This window comes from Agelaius tricolor, unplaced genomic scaffold, assembly GCF_023055355.1.
Source record: "Agelaius tricolor isolate 1412-34295 unplaced genomic scaffold, bAgeTri1.0.p SCAF_5, whole genome shotgun sequence".
Lineage (NCBI taxonomy): Eukaryota > Metazoa > Chordata > Aves > Passeriformes > Icteridae > Agelaius > Agelaius tricolor.
The window spans coordinates 5,783,006-5,801,157 of record NW_027269265.1 but is presented as its reverse complement, the minus strand read 5'-3'; the positions used below and the strand labels follow the sequence as shown (position 1 = coordinate 5,801,157).

General features: G+C 37.1%; 1 protein-coding gene across 2 annotated transcripts in view; it reads right to left on the bottom strand.

The window, feature by feature from the left end:
* Nucleotides 1–2,836: 2,836 nt before the first annotated feature.
* PPM1A (protein phosphatase, Mg2+/Mn2+ dependent 1A) overlaps nt 2,837–18,152 on the bottom strand; it is a 35,190-nt gene continuing 19,874 nt past the window's right edge. Inside the window, exons 4-6 of one of the 2 annotated variants that reach the window (XM_071426223.1) lie at nt 15,839–15,947; nt 13,078–13,135; nt 2,837–10,820 (exon numbers count right to left, since the gene is read on the bottom strand). In XM_071426223.1, the coding sequence (XP_071282324.1) occupies nt 10,773–10,820; nt 13,078–13,135; nt 15,839–15,947 (215 nt within the window). In that variant the 3' untranslated portion in view covers nt 2,837–10,772. The remainder of the gene's footprint in view (nt 10,821–13,077; nt 13,136–15,838; nt 15,948–18,152) is intronic. The other variant, XM_071426224.1, reaches the window with a different exon arrangement.

Genomic DNA, 18,152 nt, shown 5'->3' with positions numbered 1-18,152 from the left:
ACCTATCAATATTTCCTTCCAGAACAATAAAGTTTTCACACTGAAATTCCCATGAGCTTTAAGAGTGTAAAAGCATTAAGTTAATACATTTTTGCAATTAAATATTTACATTATTTTAATTCATGCTGCACATTTCACTGATATTACTATCACTAAAAGCCTTCTAAATCAGCCTTCTGCTTTGCTTTTATTTTCTCCCTGGAGCTGATTCTTGACATCTGACCAGTCTCCAGCTCTTTACTGGGAGTTAACAACAACCAGCTGGGGGGGTGACTTCACTTGCTCTCCTATTCCAGTTACATATAGTTTGCTAAGACAGCTGTAGGTGAGCATTAAAATCCCAGAAATGAAAAAAAAAAAACAAAAAAAACAAACAACTTTGTAACAACTGCAAATACAAAGATCCAAAAACCACTCTGAAGTGCACACTTCTAGATACTTACAACATGAGCTAAAACATTCTCAGGATTAAGACTGATTTAAGCTGATGGTGTCACTTCATATTCTTCAGGTAAAGACCCCTCCTGTAGTCCTGACAGGGATGATCACCAGAAGAATAAATTACTCTTCTAAAATAATACTTCAAAAGGCTTCTGGCATTTCAGAAAAGGTAATTTGGATAAGAGGGAAATGCAGGGAAAATAAAACCAACCCACAGCTCAACAGACTTGGAGGATAGGCTTGTTCAAATAATCCTATTCCTCTTGGCCCAGAGACTCCACAGGTTGTTTTCAAAACAGAGCAGAAAATGTTTTGTTTCCTTTAAAGCCTTTAAAAAAAGTTTTATTGCATGCTTGTAATATACCCTGAATTGTTTTGCTACCTTCTTATAGTATGGGAGAGGAGTCAAATTTCAGAGGAAGGTGAGTGTTCTCACTGAGTTCCACTTGGTGCTCACGAGCCAGAACAAACTCTGGTGCTCTGCTCAGAGTAAGAGGGAAGAGCCATGGTGCAGCTCCAGCAAGGTGATACCTGCTAAAGAGATCAGCAGGACACGTGTGACACAGTGTCACAAACACTTCTATTGCTAAGGAGCAGAGGTAAAGACAAGAAAACACAGAGTTAATTGTATTTTCTTCATATCTGCTCTACTGTTCAAATAAACTCCCTGTTTCAAATGTCTGTTCAGCAAACCCTTCATTCCAGACAAGTCTAAGTTGTAGGACACAGAGTTTTCAGTCCTGTTTAATAGGATTAAAAACCTGTAGTAAGCATTTTCTTCAAGTAGAGCACATACCCCAGAAAAAGCTGCTAATTGGGAAAAGAGAATAAATCTCTCCCACAGCTGGGGCTAAGTAGGACCTTTGAAAGGCTGCAGATAATTTTAAACTCTCCCACTTCCAGTAAAAACACAGGAAAGTTTGCACTAAAATTGGTATGTACAAATTAACTTCATCAGTATAGGAAGTCTCATTATATTATATATATTATACATATTATTATATATATTATATATTATATAATAGATATTATATCCAGCCCTGCAAGCTCATAAATGAGAACCAAGCACCATGTTCACCCAAGAACATGTCCCAGAGCCTCTCCTGGGTATGTGTATTTGCAGGGATAATTGTCTTAGTTATTTCTATCACAGAATCATGAAGGCTGGAAAAGACTCTGAGATTGAGTCAAACCTTCAGTAAATTTAAGATCTTTCTATTTTTTGCCAAATTCTCCTCTGTTCCTTCAGAAGTTGTTAGAATAAAAATTGCTGAAGACTAAAACTGAATGAAATGACTTAACCAGGCTTCAGGGTTCTGCCTCTTTTAAATTAGCTCACATAAATGCAGCCTCATGAAATTCAGCCACAATGAACATCTGCAGTTGGCCTAATATTCCTATCTAAACAGCCTGGATGGCAGTCAAATTTATTATTACATGTAAGGATTAAAAAAACCCATTTAAACAAACCAACAATGCCATTCAGAGGTATATTATTCTTTGGCTTTGAGGAAAAATACATTAAAATGCATACTTTCAGTTAGATAGGATAAACCAGTCCTTTTATACACTCTGAGCTGGAAAACATAGGGATATATTTTGTCTCCCATGTCTGCTCCATTAATGTGAACCAAGGCTAATAGTCAATCTTATCATAGCAATTCCATTTTTTTTTTAATCCACAGAAAATACTCTTTTCTTTTGCAAGACAATTCAGTGGCTGAGTTTTAATCCTTAAAGGGATGGGGCTGAATCTTTAAGTTCCTTTAATAGACAAGTTTGCTCCAGGTCTCAGGTGACAGCAGAATCCCCTCCTGCCCCCTCCCCAGATTTAATTCATTTAATCCATGTCAGAATCCTTCCAGTTCTGTCTATAAAGATTTCCACAGATGACAAATGTGAGCTGGTTACATCCAGGCTCATTATTCCTTCAAATCATAAAGGCTAAAACCATATTTATTTTAGCCTTTAGCATCCTTAAATTCTTAGAAATTATATTACAAAGGTCTAGCTTTTATTTTACAGTACTGAATCCAAATCAGGGCAAAAGAAACAAATGTATTTTGCTCCTGTGTGATGAAGTATTGCAGAAGTTGGGCATCCTAATCCATCTCTAGTTCTCTTGGAAGCCCCAGACCAGGCAGCCTCTGGGGAATGCTGGGGCTGGAGCCAAGCACATGCAGCTTTATCTTGGAATTTCAACATGAAAGGGAAAAAACAGCAAAAAGGAGGGAGTTTAATAATTGTAACTAAAAAGTGATCACGATAAGCCCTCAGTATTTCATTTTAATCCAACTCCCTTGAGCCAGAAAACTGAAGGAGGCCTGGAAAGTTTGTAAATCAGGGACAATAAGAGAGATGTGAGGATGGTTTGTGCAGCACTCAAATACACACACACGATGTAATTGCCTGTTTTATTTAGTGGAATCACTTTTGTAGATTAGAAATATTTCCAATTCCCGTTTTACTCCAATGCAAGCCTCCACCATCGACAGGCGTAACGCAGTTTGTTCAACTGATTCCAAACCAAAAAAAGAAAAATAAAGGAAAAAAAAAAAAAAAAAAGAAAAAAAAGTACAATCTCAAAAGTTAAGTTAGAAACTAAGTTCACACATTTTCTTTGGGACCAGGAATCTGTACATAGTACAAAATATACATTTATTGAACTTTCTGTAAACACACAGTTTGAATTGTGTAAAACTGTAAATAGTGGGTGAACTACGTGGAGAATAATTTATTATATATTGTTATACATTCTACTTAAGGAAAATAGTTATGCTCTTGTATATTACTCTGTTAAATTTATAAATTCCATAATGAAGCTGTGTAATCTGCAAACATGCTTTTCAAGCTTAAATCTCTCCATTCGTAACACACATTTATACAGGTCATCAATGAAAAAAGTTACACTTTCCACAAAATAGATATAAAGAGGTCATGATTTTCTAAAAAGACAGGCACAGCATGTCACTACAAACGAGACTCTTATGGTGTGGAGTCAATTCTGTGAGAAGACAGGTGAAAACTCTCTAATTCAGCATGTTTGTACGTGGTCTTAGGAACAAGACAGATGCTAGAACCCAAAATCTCTGCTTATAAAGATTTATCAAACAGCTGGTCCTGGAAGTCAAAGCTCACACTTTTCAGATATGCAGCACTCCCTGGCTGGGAGAACCTCAGCTTTTGTCTCCTATCAACTCTTGGTCACCAGTAATTGAGTTTTCCAAGCAGTGAAATACCCAGCACCATTTGCCAAGAACATTTGCATAATTCAGCACTTACTCCAAAAAGTGGATTCCTGGCACCGAAGAGTTAGATGTGGTTAATAAATACAATTTAACTCTTGGTGCCCAAGGTCATCAGCAAAACCAGGCTGGGAAACCCCAACTCCCATGGGCTGCAGGCCATTAACCCATGGAATGTGGGGTAACAGCATCCCAGCACTGGGATTATTATTAAATCTGGTGTGCAATGCCCAGTTTCCAATTTAAGGGGCTGGAAATTCCAAATTGCAGCAGACTTCTCAGTCTGGCATCACTCAGCAAGAATAAAAAGTTCTCCTATAAACACTGTCAAAGATCCTTTTACAGAATGGTCCATAGAATGGCTGGGTTGGAAGAGCCTAAAAGATCACCTAGTTCCAACCTCTCAGGAGTCCATCACTGGACATGGATGTAATTCTATGTAAATTCAGCACATTTATTCCTACATTTTCAAGGTCTCATTGTCTTTCCATCCTGGATACATAATTTTGGATTTCATTTATTTGCAGCTAAAAGCACTGCATCAAAGATCAAACCTCCTAAACTGTGCTCTTCTGAGGTTTTAAAAGCAAAAAAATTCTTAGACATTTAAAGAATTAAGAAATTATCTCAGATTAACCAAACATTTTGCTTTAACATTACCACTGTCTTCCCTTTGGCTTTGAAAGCTTTTTCAAATCCCAAACTGAATAAAGATTACATTTGGTTTTCATTCCAAGAGAAGTGGGATAGTTAAGGCTCCAACAACACGTGCAGAATTTGTATGTTGTGAGCAAAAACTCCACCAATGTCAGGAGGATGTGAAGTTAAGTTTGTGCCTGATTTTCCCAAGCCTATCTGACTCTAATTTTCCCCAGCAGTGTGAACAGAAATATTGTATTCCAGCCTGAAATCCCAACAGAGAAAATGAAATTGGGTACCCAGTATTTGCCCTGCTCAGACTGGCTGGAATTCAGTAACAGTTGAATTGAAACTCTGGACCTTGCTCTACAGGCATCAATAGAATAAAAGTATTGATTGTTTGAGGACCTGCAATTTGTTTTCTCATTATTCCTAAAGGTATTTATCAAAATAAATAACAATGGCGGCTCCTTCAAATCCAGAGGCCTCCTCACAACACACATGGAGAGTCCTATCCACCTGGAAAAACCCCACATTCCCACCAAGCTCTTCAGAGCCAACACTTCATGGAAAAAAAGGGAATTTCAGCTTTGCCTCAATGTTACTGAGCAAGCTGAGAAGTGCTGATGTTGTGCTCCTGGAGGAAAATGGTACAGGCCTGACACAGCACCTACCCCTCAGACAAATGGCTGCTCACACAGTAGTGAGGATCATTGGTTTTATTCTTCTTATTTTGGATAAAAAAAGTAAAAATAAGAAAGCAGGTGCCTAGTGATATTTTAAAAAGTACTTGGGCAGGAATCAGTTAAAGTTATATGTAAAAATCTGGCTATGCATAAACCACTCTAGAAATCTGACCTGTCATCCCACTTCTACCCAAGTTTTGACACTTTCAGATTTTCTTGGTTCTATAAAAGGCATTTGTTAAGTGAAGCCCACTTTCCCAACTTTTGTGGTGCAAAAGTTGGAGAGTTTTGTGATCATTGCATTTAAAGCAAACCTCTCCCAAAACACTTTCCTAAGACATCAATATCACTCCTGTTCCCTTAGCCTGGAAGCAAAGACTTTAGAAGAATGTGTACAAGAGATGGGGAAAAGAAAGATCTGTATTGCTGCTACTCAAAAAAAAACATCAAACAAAACACAGAGAAAATGAGGAATATGCACAAAGCCTAAGTGACTACAAGTCAACAACTCTGACACAATCAGGAGATTAAAGCTGCAGACATTTTTTTCACATATTAAGTAAATGCTAGAAGTAGTTGTCATTTCTCTAGAAACAAATTGTCAATGGGAGACAATGTAAACTCAACTTTTAACATGTCTATTTTTTTTTCTACTTAAATGCATTTAGTGGTCCATGATGCTAAAGAGAGGCTTCAAGTTTTCCTACAGCTTCCTGACCTCCTGAGAACACGTGCCACAGCCCAGGTGGCTGCTACCTCATATATAAAGCAATGTTATTAAGCAAAATAAGGCCACAGAGTGCTTCAGATGTGCACACCTGGGCCTGCAGAAAACTGCAGACTGTGCAAGCACTCCAGAGAAAAAGCTCTCAAAAGATTGGAGTCTCTGATCAGTATTTCAGACAGGTCAGTCAAAATTATTTAGCCACAGAATGATACTTTTAAATTCTGCTCCTTTCTTACAGCCTCTATAGCAGGAATCACATTCATTTTTTGGTGCTACAGCATCCTGGAAATTCACATCTTGAGCCTCTTATCACCACTTAGAGAGCCAAAAAACCTCTCCAGCCAGATGGAGAGTTTACAGCCTGAACTGGCCCATAAAGGCTCAGCTATGATCACCTCAGACACAGGTAGTGGTAGTAACAAGGAACCACACTCATTATCTAAGAGACATCATTTTCATAGCTGGTAAAGCTTGGCACCAAGTAACACTTCATTTTCTACACAAGAATGTCAGGTACAGCCCTGTAGCTCTACAGTTTTGCTGTCTCTGAGCCTATGCAAGGTACATCAGGTTTGTATCAAATACTGTATTTGCCAAAGGATGAGGAAAAGGGCACTGGCTTCCCTAAAGGTTAGCCCCTTTCAGACATGGCCAAGTTTAAATACCAAGGAACTGAAACACACCAAGTCCTTTGTGCACAAAAGCAGCTCAAGAAGGTGCAGGCAGAGATGGAGGTGAACATCTTGCCCTGATGAAATCCTGATGTACATTGAACTAAGGTAAGCTGTAACAACCATGTCATTAACATAATTGTGGCAGCCCTGCTGTCTCCCACAGGACAGAACTCCAAACTTCCAGAGAATGTGAACACAGAGGAAGGTTGTCAGCACAGAACTCACACACAAGACACTGAGACTGAAATTTGATGGTTCCAGTTTAAAGAAAAGAAACATTTATCAAAGTAAAATGTTTGTTTTAAGTGGGGAAAGATCTGCAAAGGCTGTGATGCTCCCTGCACAGGCCATCATTTATCTGGGTGTGGTTTCCCAAACGGAGGCAGGAGGGGTGGGGCAAGCATTCCTTTGCTCTCAGTCCTGGCTCCCCACTCTCCATTTTTCCCTAGCACCAGCACCCTACAGCTGGATTATCAATTTACCCAGCTCAAAGGACAGTTGTTGTTATTTTTTTTCTCCTAACTGCACACCCACTTAAGGACAATCACTGGCACAAAAAAGGCAGTAGGGGCAAACTAGGAGCAATGGTTTAGTCTTGGCCTAAGATCATGAAACCACATCTTTAGACCATAAACTACTAAAAATGGAATGCAATAGGAAGTGTTTCCTGTCCCATTGTATAAAATTAAGGTGGGATTCTTATCAGGGAATCAACTGAAGTGAAAACTGATCCCTAATTTTGTTAAATCATCTTAAGCTTCCAACTCCTGAACTGAGCAAAATGGCTCAGACATGAACCTATACAGTGACAGCACCAGCTTTGCAATAAATAATGTAATGGACATTGAAGTCAGTTTGCTACAAGTAAATGTTGAAAAGATCAGCTTTGGCACCTGCAGGAACTGCCAAGGTAAGTGCTCCCATGACTCATGTGCTGCTCAGTATTCACCAGGCACCTCGCTGACACAACCTACGCCTGCCACAGCTCAGAGCAGTTTAAGCACAAGCTGATGAAACTCCTCTCTCCAATTCTGACTCCAGCTCCAAGTTTAACTGAGTGATGGCTGTGCCTCAAGGTGGTGGTGCTGCTGCTCCTGGGCCAGCTGAGAGCAAGCCCAGCTGAAAGGCTCAGGCTCTGTTCCTGCCCCAGCAGAGTACTGGGGTCTCTATGGATACAAAGGATTTACAAAGCCTTGCAAACCTAGGATCCTACTTAATGTCACTCCATTTAGTTCATCCAACATTGGTTTAAAGCACATTTTAGAAGCTTCTGTCTTGAACTTTTTTTTGATGCTGAATTAGCGAGAATTGTTTGGAACAGTTGTCTATAAAGCAGTTACAGGTATTCTCCCAGAACGATCAGCCAAACATTTAATCTGACTATAACAAAACTCACAGAAACTGTAGCCAGTGAAGCTGTCAAATGTAGAAGGAAAACAAAGTTGCATGGCATACGAAGCAAAGTAGCTTTACAAATGTCATTTCCTTTTAAAAACAAGCAAATCGGGACCATCCTATTTGAACATGTATTTAAAAATACATCTGTTAACATCACACAATTTTCATTTTTGTCACACATGAATCTTTTTCCAAGAGGGAAATAAATAGCACACAATATTTCAAAATAAAAATTGCTGCCTTGCCCCTGAGGTGCTAATGTTTTTAGCATTTAAAAAAAAAAGTTTCTGGTGCAAGAAGGAGATGCACAAAGGTGCAAAAGTGCCTTTTTTCTTTTCAGAGCAGTGAAAAAAGTACAGCTTGCCTCTTCTCTAGGATGCTTTATATACTTAACTGGTTTATTCTGTAGTCAAAGTCTGTATCTAAAATGGCAGTGTTTATGCATACATCACAATTCAGTGCTCTGAGCTCATCAAAACGCTGAACGTAGGCAAGAGAGAGAAAGGCCTGAAACAGCCTTTCTGCCACTACCCTCAAACCTACTCACATCACCTGTAGCAACAGCAGAATTATTTCCTTTCTAACCTTCAGGAGACCTCGTCAGAAGAGGCTTCAAAAAAATCTCCTTTGTCACTGAGACAGTTTAAGTGATTATGGTTTGAAGTATGGCTTTTCACACCACAGTTTTGCTTCCGATTGTTAAAGTTTAAAACTCAAAGGTTCCACAGTCCAGTTCAAGGTTTTGCAGTTTCCAAAACTAAACTTTAGTCTCTATGAAAAAAAAGGACAGAACTTTATCTGCCTAGTCCTAAATTAAGTTGAGCTTTTCGCACTAATACGCCATGTATTATTAAATATGCTCGTTAATTAGGTGCCTGTGAAGCTATAACTTAACATCATTATAGTTTTGCACTCTACAACAAAATTAGACATTTTAAGCATTTATTCATAGGTAGGTAAGGAACTGGTTCTTTAAGCAAAAATTGCTATAAATTTATAAATACAAATAGTGCTTATGTTTTCTTCATTCATGCTTGAACAGATTACAAACTGAATACAATGAAGTTACGTTTAAGCACCCCACATAGACAAGAGGGATAAAAGAAAAGTTTGCTGGTATATACTATACTTAGTTCCAAGACACTATAAGTTACTTTTTCACTGTTCAGTGTTCCCTAACTCTGCATTAGTTTTAAGGCTATATATACAAATATGTATATGTCAAAGTTAGGGAAAGACAAATATAGCAAAATGCATTGTACTACATTTTCCTATCAAAAAGTAATTATACACCAAGTTCTGATTCTGTTTAACTGCAGTAAATGTTACAATCTACTTGTTTTACTGATTTTCCTTTTGAGGAATCTGCCTACTAAATGAGTAAACTACATATTAAATACAATATTCTCAACCAAAAAGACAATACAAGGTGCACAAAACAGCAGTTTTGCAAACACGACTGACTTGAAAACTTAATTTTCGTATGCTCAATGGGAGAAAGCTAAGCTTAAATCAAATTAGTTTATTATCTTATAAAATTTTAAATTAGAATTTTAAACAACAAACAGTTAAATATTGTCAACATGCTATACCTCAAATCACAAGTACTGTTTAACCACTAGTCTCTCATTCTAAGTAAGTGGGTCAATTAAAAACACACACCATAAAATGTTAAAGATTGTCAGGCTTTGACAAATGTATTTTTATCAAACAGTAGGCAAATTCAAACCAATGCACATCTTCAGTAGGGAGGGAAAAAAAAAAAAAACACCAAAAAGCCTGAAAAAACCCACATTTGTAAAAAATAGGGTAACAGATTAATCCCACATCATCCTCTAGCATATGGCTATGTCTTGGGCAATAATCAAAATCCTTCCCATTTTAAAAATGGGCTACCAATTAAGAAAAATATTCTTCCACAAGTAAAATATCATTTAAAATGGCACTGACATTTTAAAAGGCAGGAAAAGAAGGAATTACACATTTATGGGTAAATGTCTTGTTTGTTAAATCAAGCTTTATTGATAAAATGGAATTCAAGAGTATTTTTCTTGGAACAGCAGCAGACCCAGCCAATCAGGATTGTAAAAATGCTGCAGACTCCTTCTTTATGTAGAAAGTTGTCTTCGTGCTCAGTGATTAGTAGTTTCAGGTAAGGGTTAATGAAAAAAGAGGTGCAAAGAACCAAGGTGTTCTAATTCCAAGATTGGTACATGTATGAACAGGATACTGTTAACAGGGCATGATTTAACTACCACTGAACTCCAAATCACAAATCCCTTCGACTCAACATGAGAGCAGGAGTGCATCCAAGAAAATGATGTATGTTTGTTGAAGAATGTGCACTACTCCTAAGTTATTTTTCCATTGCCAAGCGAAATTCACACACTGTAATTTCTGGTAGGTTGCCCATGAGTTCAGCTTTCATATAAACCAAAAAAGTTCTCTTTAACAGTTTTGTGCACCTCTTGAGCACCTAGCTGGCTAGGCTGCTGCTCCTTGCAATCCAAAACCACAACATGATTTTTAAAAGGGGTATATATTGTTGCATCACACAAGCCAAAACATTTCTTCTAACCTTTATAGTGATTTAAAGCGGTTCATAATTAAATATGAGCATTTGTACAAAGACAATTGCACTTTACAAAAACAAAATCATACAACATAAATCGCTGGAGTCTGATTTACAACATGAATTTATGGTTTGAAATCACGTTTACAGAAGTCTGTTTTACAAAAAAAGATCAGTTCCTGGGCTAGATGTTGTACTGCTGTAGTCACTCTCACCAACACATCATATTCCCTTCTTTAATTAAGGTTGAGGATGGATGTTAAGAAGGGCCACTGAGGTTGGGCTGCACTTTCATTTGCAGGATGAAAGGTGAACTCCACAGCTAGATGAGCAGTTTTACCACATATCATCAGTTGAGGCAGAATCCTTAAAGAAAAAAGAAGGAACCCTTTAAAGTCTGGAGTGCCCATCCTTGCGGCCGTTTCTGGATAATCCAGACTGAAAAGGGTAAAGACTTAAATCATTTCAGGAGTCTTTTCTCTCCCCTTTCAGAAACAGCTTTTATAAAGGATCTAAACCCCACATATTCTTAATTAACAAAAACATTAGAATCAAGAAATTTCAAAATATGACCAAGTGTTTCATCAATCCTGAAAATAAGATCCTGGGCATGTTACTCAAAAGCATTTCCAGAGCCTTTCTAGCTATTTCTTGAGTAGTTAGAAGTAATACAAAATGGATACTCTCATCTCACAGGTGTGAGAAAAGAGCAGGATGTGCTCATGTCATGTGTTATCACCATTATCATCTTTTGTCTTCTCAGCCCTCCCTCGTTGCAGGGGAAGATACAGACATCAACTGACACCCTGTTATAACTCAGAGCTATTTTAACACTCTTAATTTAAGGTTACAGAAGTGTAGTTTAGGCAACTGAAGGAAATTGTAATTTTGGATGGTAATAAAACTGCAAGGGGAAAAAAAGAAATGTATGTAACAAAAATAAAAATATTGAAAGTAGAAACATGCTGTGCTCCAAATCATAACTGTATGGTCACACCACTCAGTATTTCAATCTATCCAATACCTGAATGTCCCAAAAATTCATTCCATTTAGGCCCACAGGCAACAGCAGATTTTGTATAACTACCACAAGCCTGACAAATGTTTAACCAAATCCTGGTTTAACCAGTATTTAATTTTACCAAGTGTTTTTTAATCCATTTGACTTTGTGTCAGGCCTGTTCCCTTTTCCCTTGCTTAGACTGCTCTGTATTCAGCTTTCTCCACCTCATCAGGTGGGCTCACAGGTTAACCAAGAGCAAGTGGGGCCACAGCTCTGCAGCTGAATCAGCAGTACAGGAGTCAGAGCAAACTGCTCCTATGCACCACCTTTGGGTTTCAGCAACACCTCCTCCTTCTCCCTAAGCAATTAAGGGGCAGGATGGGCTTTTACAACAGTTCATCCTGGTGCTTCCACAGCTACACCTCCCCATCATTACTGAGGCTGCAGGAGGTAGAAATATTACTTCTCTTCAAAACACTGCCTTAGTGACTCCTTGGAGAGGAGAGAGGCTAATTAAGTCTCTAGCAATGCACACATGATAATTTCTTAGCACTGAAGTTCTGCACCCTTCATTCAATCTTGCACACAGAATCCATTGCAAACCAGAGAGGAACAGTTGGCACGGGGGTGTAGTTAAAAAAACACAAACTGAAATTGCCCTTTGCAAAAGTACCACCTCCAGCTTTTCCTTCAAGACCAGAAGTAGCAAAGGAGAGCAATTACATGAAAGAGCAAAATGGTTGTTTCAAGAATGAAGAATAAAAGCAGCATGAGTAAAAATGCAAGAGCTGCTTGCCAACTATTCCATATGCAAATTTCTGTATCCCAGTTGCCAACAAGATCACAAAGTTTGTGTACTGTGCATTTGTAGAACAGCAACATACTACAGAATGTATTTTGAAGGTAAAGCATCCTCTTTCAGCCCCAGTTTAGGAATTTTAATGCTAAAAATAGAATGAAGGCTGCCAAATAAAACTAGTGCACAGTTGTAAGGCCAACGCACAATCTTCATGTCTGGCTGCGTTTCACTTCTGTCACATCCAAGCATGGAAGAAATTTCTGCTGATAGTTAAAGGATCAGTTTAACTGCTCTGTGAGATATTGTATTTTCAGTGACAGAATGTTGTTTCTGCTGATCAAACTGCCACTGGAATCATGCTCATGTTCACTGTTTGGTTTATCTTCCCCCTATCCTGACAGTGGATTTATGTCTCTCTCAGCACTGACATGTAAGAACCCAAAGGGTTTGCTTGCTCTAAGATGCTCTATGCTTAAGAATAAAAGTGTTTACACAGTCCATTTGGTAAACTAATATATTCTTAACACATCCATTTAACCTTTAGATATAGCATTTTTCTTCTTGATATTTAGGGAAAAATGTGTCCTATAAAGAAGGGGGGAAAAAAGGTCCCCCCATCACTCTTTCCACCATTTGGCAACACTTGGAAACCCAAGCAGGACTGAAATAATGAAATGCCAGAGGACAAATGAATCAACCCTACTGGAGTTTTGAGATGATGATCAGCAGAAAGCAGCAGAAAACAATTACAAAACACAGTCCAAAAAGCACAACAGTGTTATTCCTTTCTTGAGGGAAAGGGTCTTTAACAGGAATCTGCAATATCTTTCTTTACAAAACAGCTCAAATAATTGGGGTGGGGAGAAAGAGAATGTAAGAGAAAAGATACTTACAGCATCATCATTCCTGTAGGGGTTCAGTCTGTTATACACAGCTTCAATCACACTCCGTCTAGAGCAAAGAAAACAAAAAACCCACAGGATTTTAAGGCTGTGTTTTTCTTTTTTTTTCCAAGTTAAATTTCCAATTTTAATTTAAATGCAAACTTTAGAAGATTCTAAATTCACAGAACCATTTTAACTGCAAGTTAGCACTTTAAAACTTTTTTTTTTTTTTAAAAAAAAGGATTTTTCAAAAAATCCTTTAAAACCTTTAGGCTTAAGACAAACAAGGCTGAATATCCCTTAGAATTCAGCAGGAGAAGGGCACAACCTGACAGCCAGGTCTTCCCTTTGAAAAAGGGCAGCAGAAACCTCAATGGACACTGAATGTCCTGGTCATTTGTGTCAAAAAACCACTGCTGTAGTAGTGTAGTATGGCATGTATTATGTATTACTTCCATAGGGGAACAGAGTTGTGTTATTTTCTGGACACAAAAAAATTACATTCTGATGTACATTTCTGTTTGTGTTATGTCCTAAAAATGCACTTTCCATGTGCAAACATGAAAAAAATAGATCGAATAGATCTAGAACAGTATTCTTCTACAATGACATGGCCAATACTCTCCTGCAATTTTTTTATCAAAGAAGCCAACAAAACCAATACCAAAAATAAGAAATAAATAAATAAATAAATAAATAAATAAATAAATATATAAATTGCAGGTTTGTGTATTGTATCTTCAGAATGAGATAAATTTTGTCTGGTAAAAAAATATAAAAAAATTTATTCAAGCATTTTTTTAGCAACCTCCTTTTAAAAAGGCCCCTGCTTAGCATATTTAAGATAGCTTAAAATTAACCTTCATCCCTGGAATTCTTGACTTTTCTAATAGTGATAGAAAATCGGTAAGAAACAGATTGATGAAATATGAATACATTTGCAATCAACATGCAAATGAGCAACATGATTTTTATTTATTTCTTTTAACACAGGGTGAAAAACTGAGAGTCTAAAAACCCCTTGAAAACAGGTAATAAAAAAACCCAAAAAAACCAAAACACAAGTGAATGTGAGGCTGAAGGAAGAAGCTGCCTATGCCTTTCCCAGTGTATAAGGAAAAAACTTTGAAGGGAGAACAGGAAGGAAAGAGGGGAGTAAAAAACAGAAATTACATATTGGACTTTAAATGCAACTTTCTTTTGGATCCCCTTCTGCAGAACCAAGTAAGATGAAGTGGCAGAGTGTGGTGCAAAGCAAAATTCAAAGAGCAACCTTTAAAGTGCTGATGAATGCATGCAGAGCAATCACAAAGGAGTGCAAGAGAAGAAAAAAAGCAGATGACAAGCTTTGTAATCATCCTGCAACACTGAAGAGTCAGGAACTACCACGTATAAACATCATAGTGAATGGTTATAGGGCATGAAAGAAGAGGTTGGATTTAAAGCAATAAAATCAAGCAATGACACACAAGGTACATTACACATATGGATTGGAAAGTTTCCCAGATCTTTCAAGAAATAGGTATCTTTGATTCTAAATACAGGCAGGTTTCTTGGAAAGCATTATTTTCCTTCCAAATTGGCACCAGTGCTTTAAGTTACATAAATATCCAATTAAATCAATATTTCTCTAAGTCCCTATTCAAACTAGCATCACTGATACCTAAAATCCTGCTGAAGTCACATCACTTCAGCATTTCTTCACAGCCATGATGCCACTTCCAGCCAAAGGAGATGAAGAAAAATCAATTTGTATGCTGTATTTCATGAGTAACTGACTCACTCATACTTCAACTGTACAGCAGCCCATCCTAAATAGATCCTATTATACTTTAAATTGCCATCTCTTCTTCTCCTAGTCAAACAGTTCCTATAGGAACACTATTGTTTTCTAGAAGCCATCTTTACAATGATCACTTTATAATTTGTTCAATTTATCCCTTCATAATTTGTTCAATTTATTAATTTATAATTTATTCAATTACGTGCCTAAAGTCCTGATGTTTTGGTGTAACAATACAAAAATCATACTCTGAAAAGTCAAAAATACTCTGTATCATATGTGCCCAATCCTTTTTTAATACAGCACAGGCCCATGAAGAATCTTTTGAATCAAAACGCTCTTGGTTTGGGGTGCAAACAAGCTGAGCACATTGCTTCCTTAAAGACTGAATATTTGAGAAACCACAGAGCATCACCACTGAACCCTTCAAGGACAAAGTCAGCTATATAAAACTACAAATTTAACTTCCCACTTTTCTTTTTTAATAGATTTCTATCTCGCTTTCAGATTTGTCACAAGCAGAGAGGAACAAAGGCAAATTTTTAAGCAATTACAACATGGCTACAGACAAGAAAAGAAAGCTGCCAAGCAAAACATTTTATGCATATCACTTCTTGTTGAAGTGTAGAACACTTCAACCCAAGTAATTAAAATCAGGGCATTATTTTCACATGTTCAAATGTAACATCCCCCCAGAAACCCCAGTTAATTACAAAAAACAGACACTCAGGCCACCCTTAAAAACCCCTCACTCCTTCCCAAAAACTACAGTTTGACATTTAATTTTCGCAATGATTCATATCAACTCCATTCTTAGGCTTGTCCTTTTCATCCAGAACAACTGAGTAATAAAAACTGGAGAACAGATCATCACCTTTTGTCCTGTGCCCTTCCTCCCTCCCTGTGCCCCCCAACTTTTTTAAGAGTGGCCTTGCAGTCACAAAGTGACTCAAATCCAACCCCACATGTACACGGATGTGAACTCACTTGCTTGCCAGCTCCCCCCCCGGCGGGAGGTTTGGGATGCTCTCGGTTGCTAACGTACGCATCACGTGGACTAAGTCTGGCACTCCTTCACCCTGCTTCTTTATGATCTCTGGGAATCAGAAGTACTTTTTTTGTAAGTGCAGTCCAAATTTAACTTCAAAAGATTGAAACACTCAGTTTTATCAAAAAAAAAGGCAGCTTAACATTAAAAATAAAATTAAAAATTAAAGCGACAGACCGTACTCAACATGGTAATTGTTAACTTTGGTTCCATAAGTAAAAATCTGTAACAGATTTGACACAGATTTACTGCTGTTCACATGCTGACTTGGTTTTAGAAATACACAGCTACCTAATAACAGTGGGGAAAAAAATCTTTAATGGCTTTCCTGCTATACATTAGACAGAAAATGTAATATCCTCCCATGGCATGGGGCAGATATTAACATCAGCTTTATCACTGCAACACAAGATAAAATATTATTGCCATCACAGAAAACATATAGTATTTTCAAGAAATAAAAGGTTAGACATGTCAGAAGTAATTCCCATGGCTGTATGTGTATTAACCAATACTTGTACCTCACTGCATTACAGTAACATGCAAATTTTAAGGACTATTACACATAAATTAAAAGCCAGGGACATCTAATTGCCAGTTTCATCCTCAACTCAGGAGATATTTAAATTCAGGGCAGAAACTTAAAGCTGACCCACTCCAGCTTCTGGGTGAAGAGAATCTGTATTGTTGCCACAGCCACATTTGTCAAGACATTAATTCTTTAAGTTTATTCTTAAGCCTGGTTGGTTTGGCTTTCTTTTTTTTATTTTTTCTTTTTTTTGTGTTTGCTTTTTTCTCTTTTCTCCTCAAGTCAAAAGCACACAGTTTTATTTGAATCCAAGACACTCAAGATCATACCAGAAGAAGTATGAAGAGTCATTCCTTAAACAGGCATTTTATGAAATTTAAAGAACAAGAACATTTTTTAAAATGCATCTCATTCATTTCTCTGTAAACATGAGCTCTCAGAAGTTGCAAAACATGTGAATTATTAAGACCTGGTGCTTTTCATCTTCAAGTGAACACTGCAACATGCATACAATAATGTGTACATATGTGCACATCTATACATGCATGTATATACATGCACACTGTTCTTCATCTAATAAAGCATTTACACAGTTTGAAAGTAGTTGGAATTCATCAGTACCACTTTTGAAAAATACTTAAGCATTCAGATTTTGCCCTAAATTCCAGAAGAACATTCCAAGTTTCCATTTTATAATTTGTGAGATAAGGCACATTGAAAGCTTTTAAAACCAACACGTATCCAGTCCTTTTTAGTCAAAACAAAACAAAACCTAAAAAACAATTGTGAATTACTTTTTGTGTATGTAATGGTTTTTCAGGGCTGTGTGTGTTTACAAAAACCATCAGCTCTGTTCTGCAGTCAGGCTGTGTAAATTATTTGCAAGGTATAGTGGAAACACTGCCTAGTCCTGAACCAGCATCAAACTCTGCAGCACAAAGCTTTAAGCTGTTTCCTTCAAAACTTCAATTTTAAATACATGACACTGCGCACCAGAGACACCTCAAAAACTTGCCATTTCCTCAAAATCTACAGCCAAAGTTCATGTTACCATCTTACATTTAGCAAAGAAATAATCTATGAATCTTAAATCTGAATAAGAAGCCAAGATCTCAGATTTGGTTTGCCAAGTTCCTTTATTGTGCAATTTTGAACATCTAGAATATGCTACATTGTGCTAGTTCTAAAGTTCTGCTGTACAAAAATAAGGAATTTATAGTTGACCTATACTACACAGTTTCACAACCTGTAACTGCAGTACATTTAACATACAGTCTCCACTAAATGAATACATTTATATTTTGATAAAACTATAGATACAGACTGAATGAACACTGAAGACACAACAAATGGAGTCGGTCTGCTAGCTGTGTTTAATTTATTGGAATTTTCTTGTTTCAATACACCTTTAACCCTCCCCCCAGTCTTTAATTTACTTTTAAACCTTCTATACATTTTCATGGCATCAAGTACTGGAAAAATGTACTTACAACCCTAAAATAAAGGATTCAAAAATGGGAATTCCATACAAAGTTTAAGAAAAAGCCAGAACTTTGTTTATGTGAAAATTAGGGAAGGAACATATAACAGCTAACTTAAAATTATTTATCTCTACATAGGTATAAATATTGCAGGGAATATCTATTACGGAATGGTCTTATGTAAAAAAAAAATGAGAACAGAAAAAAAAAGCTTAGACAAGTTTCTTTTTAGAGTCAACACAT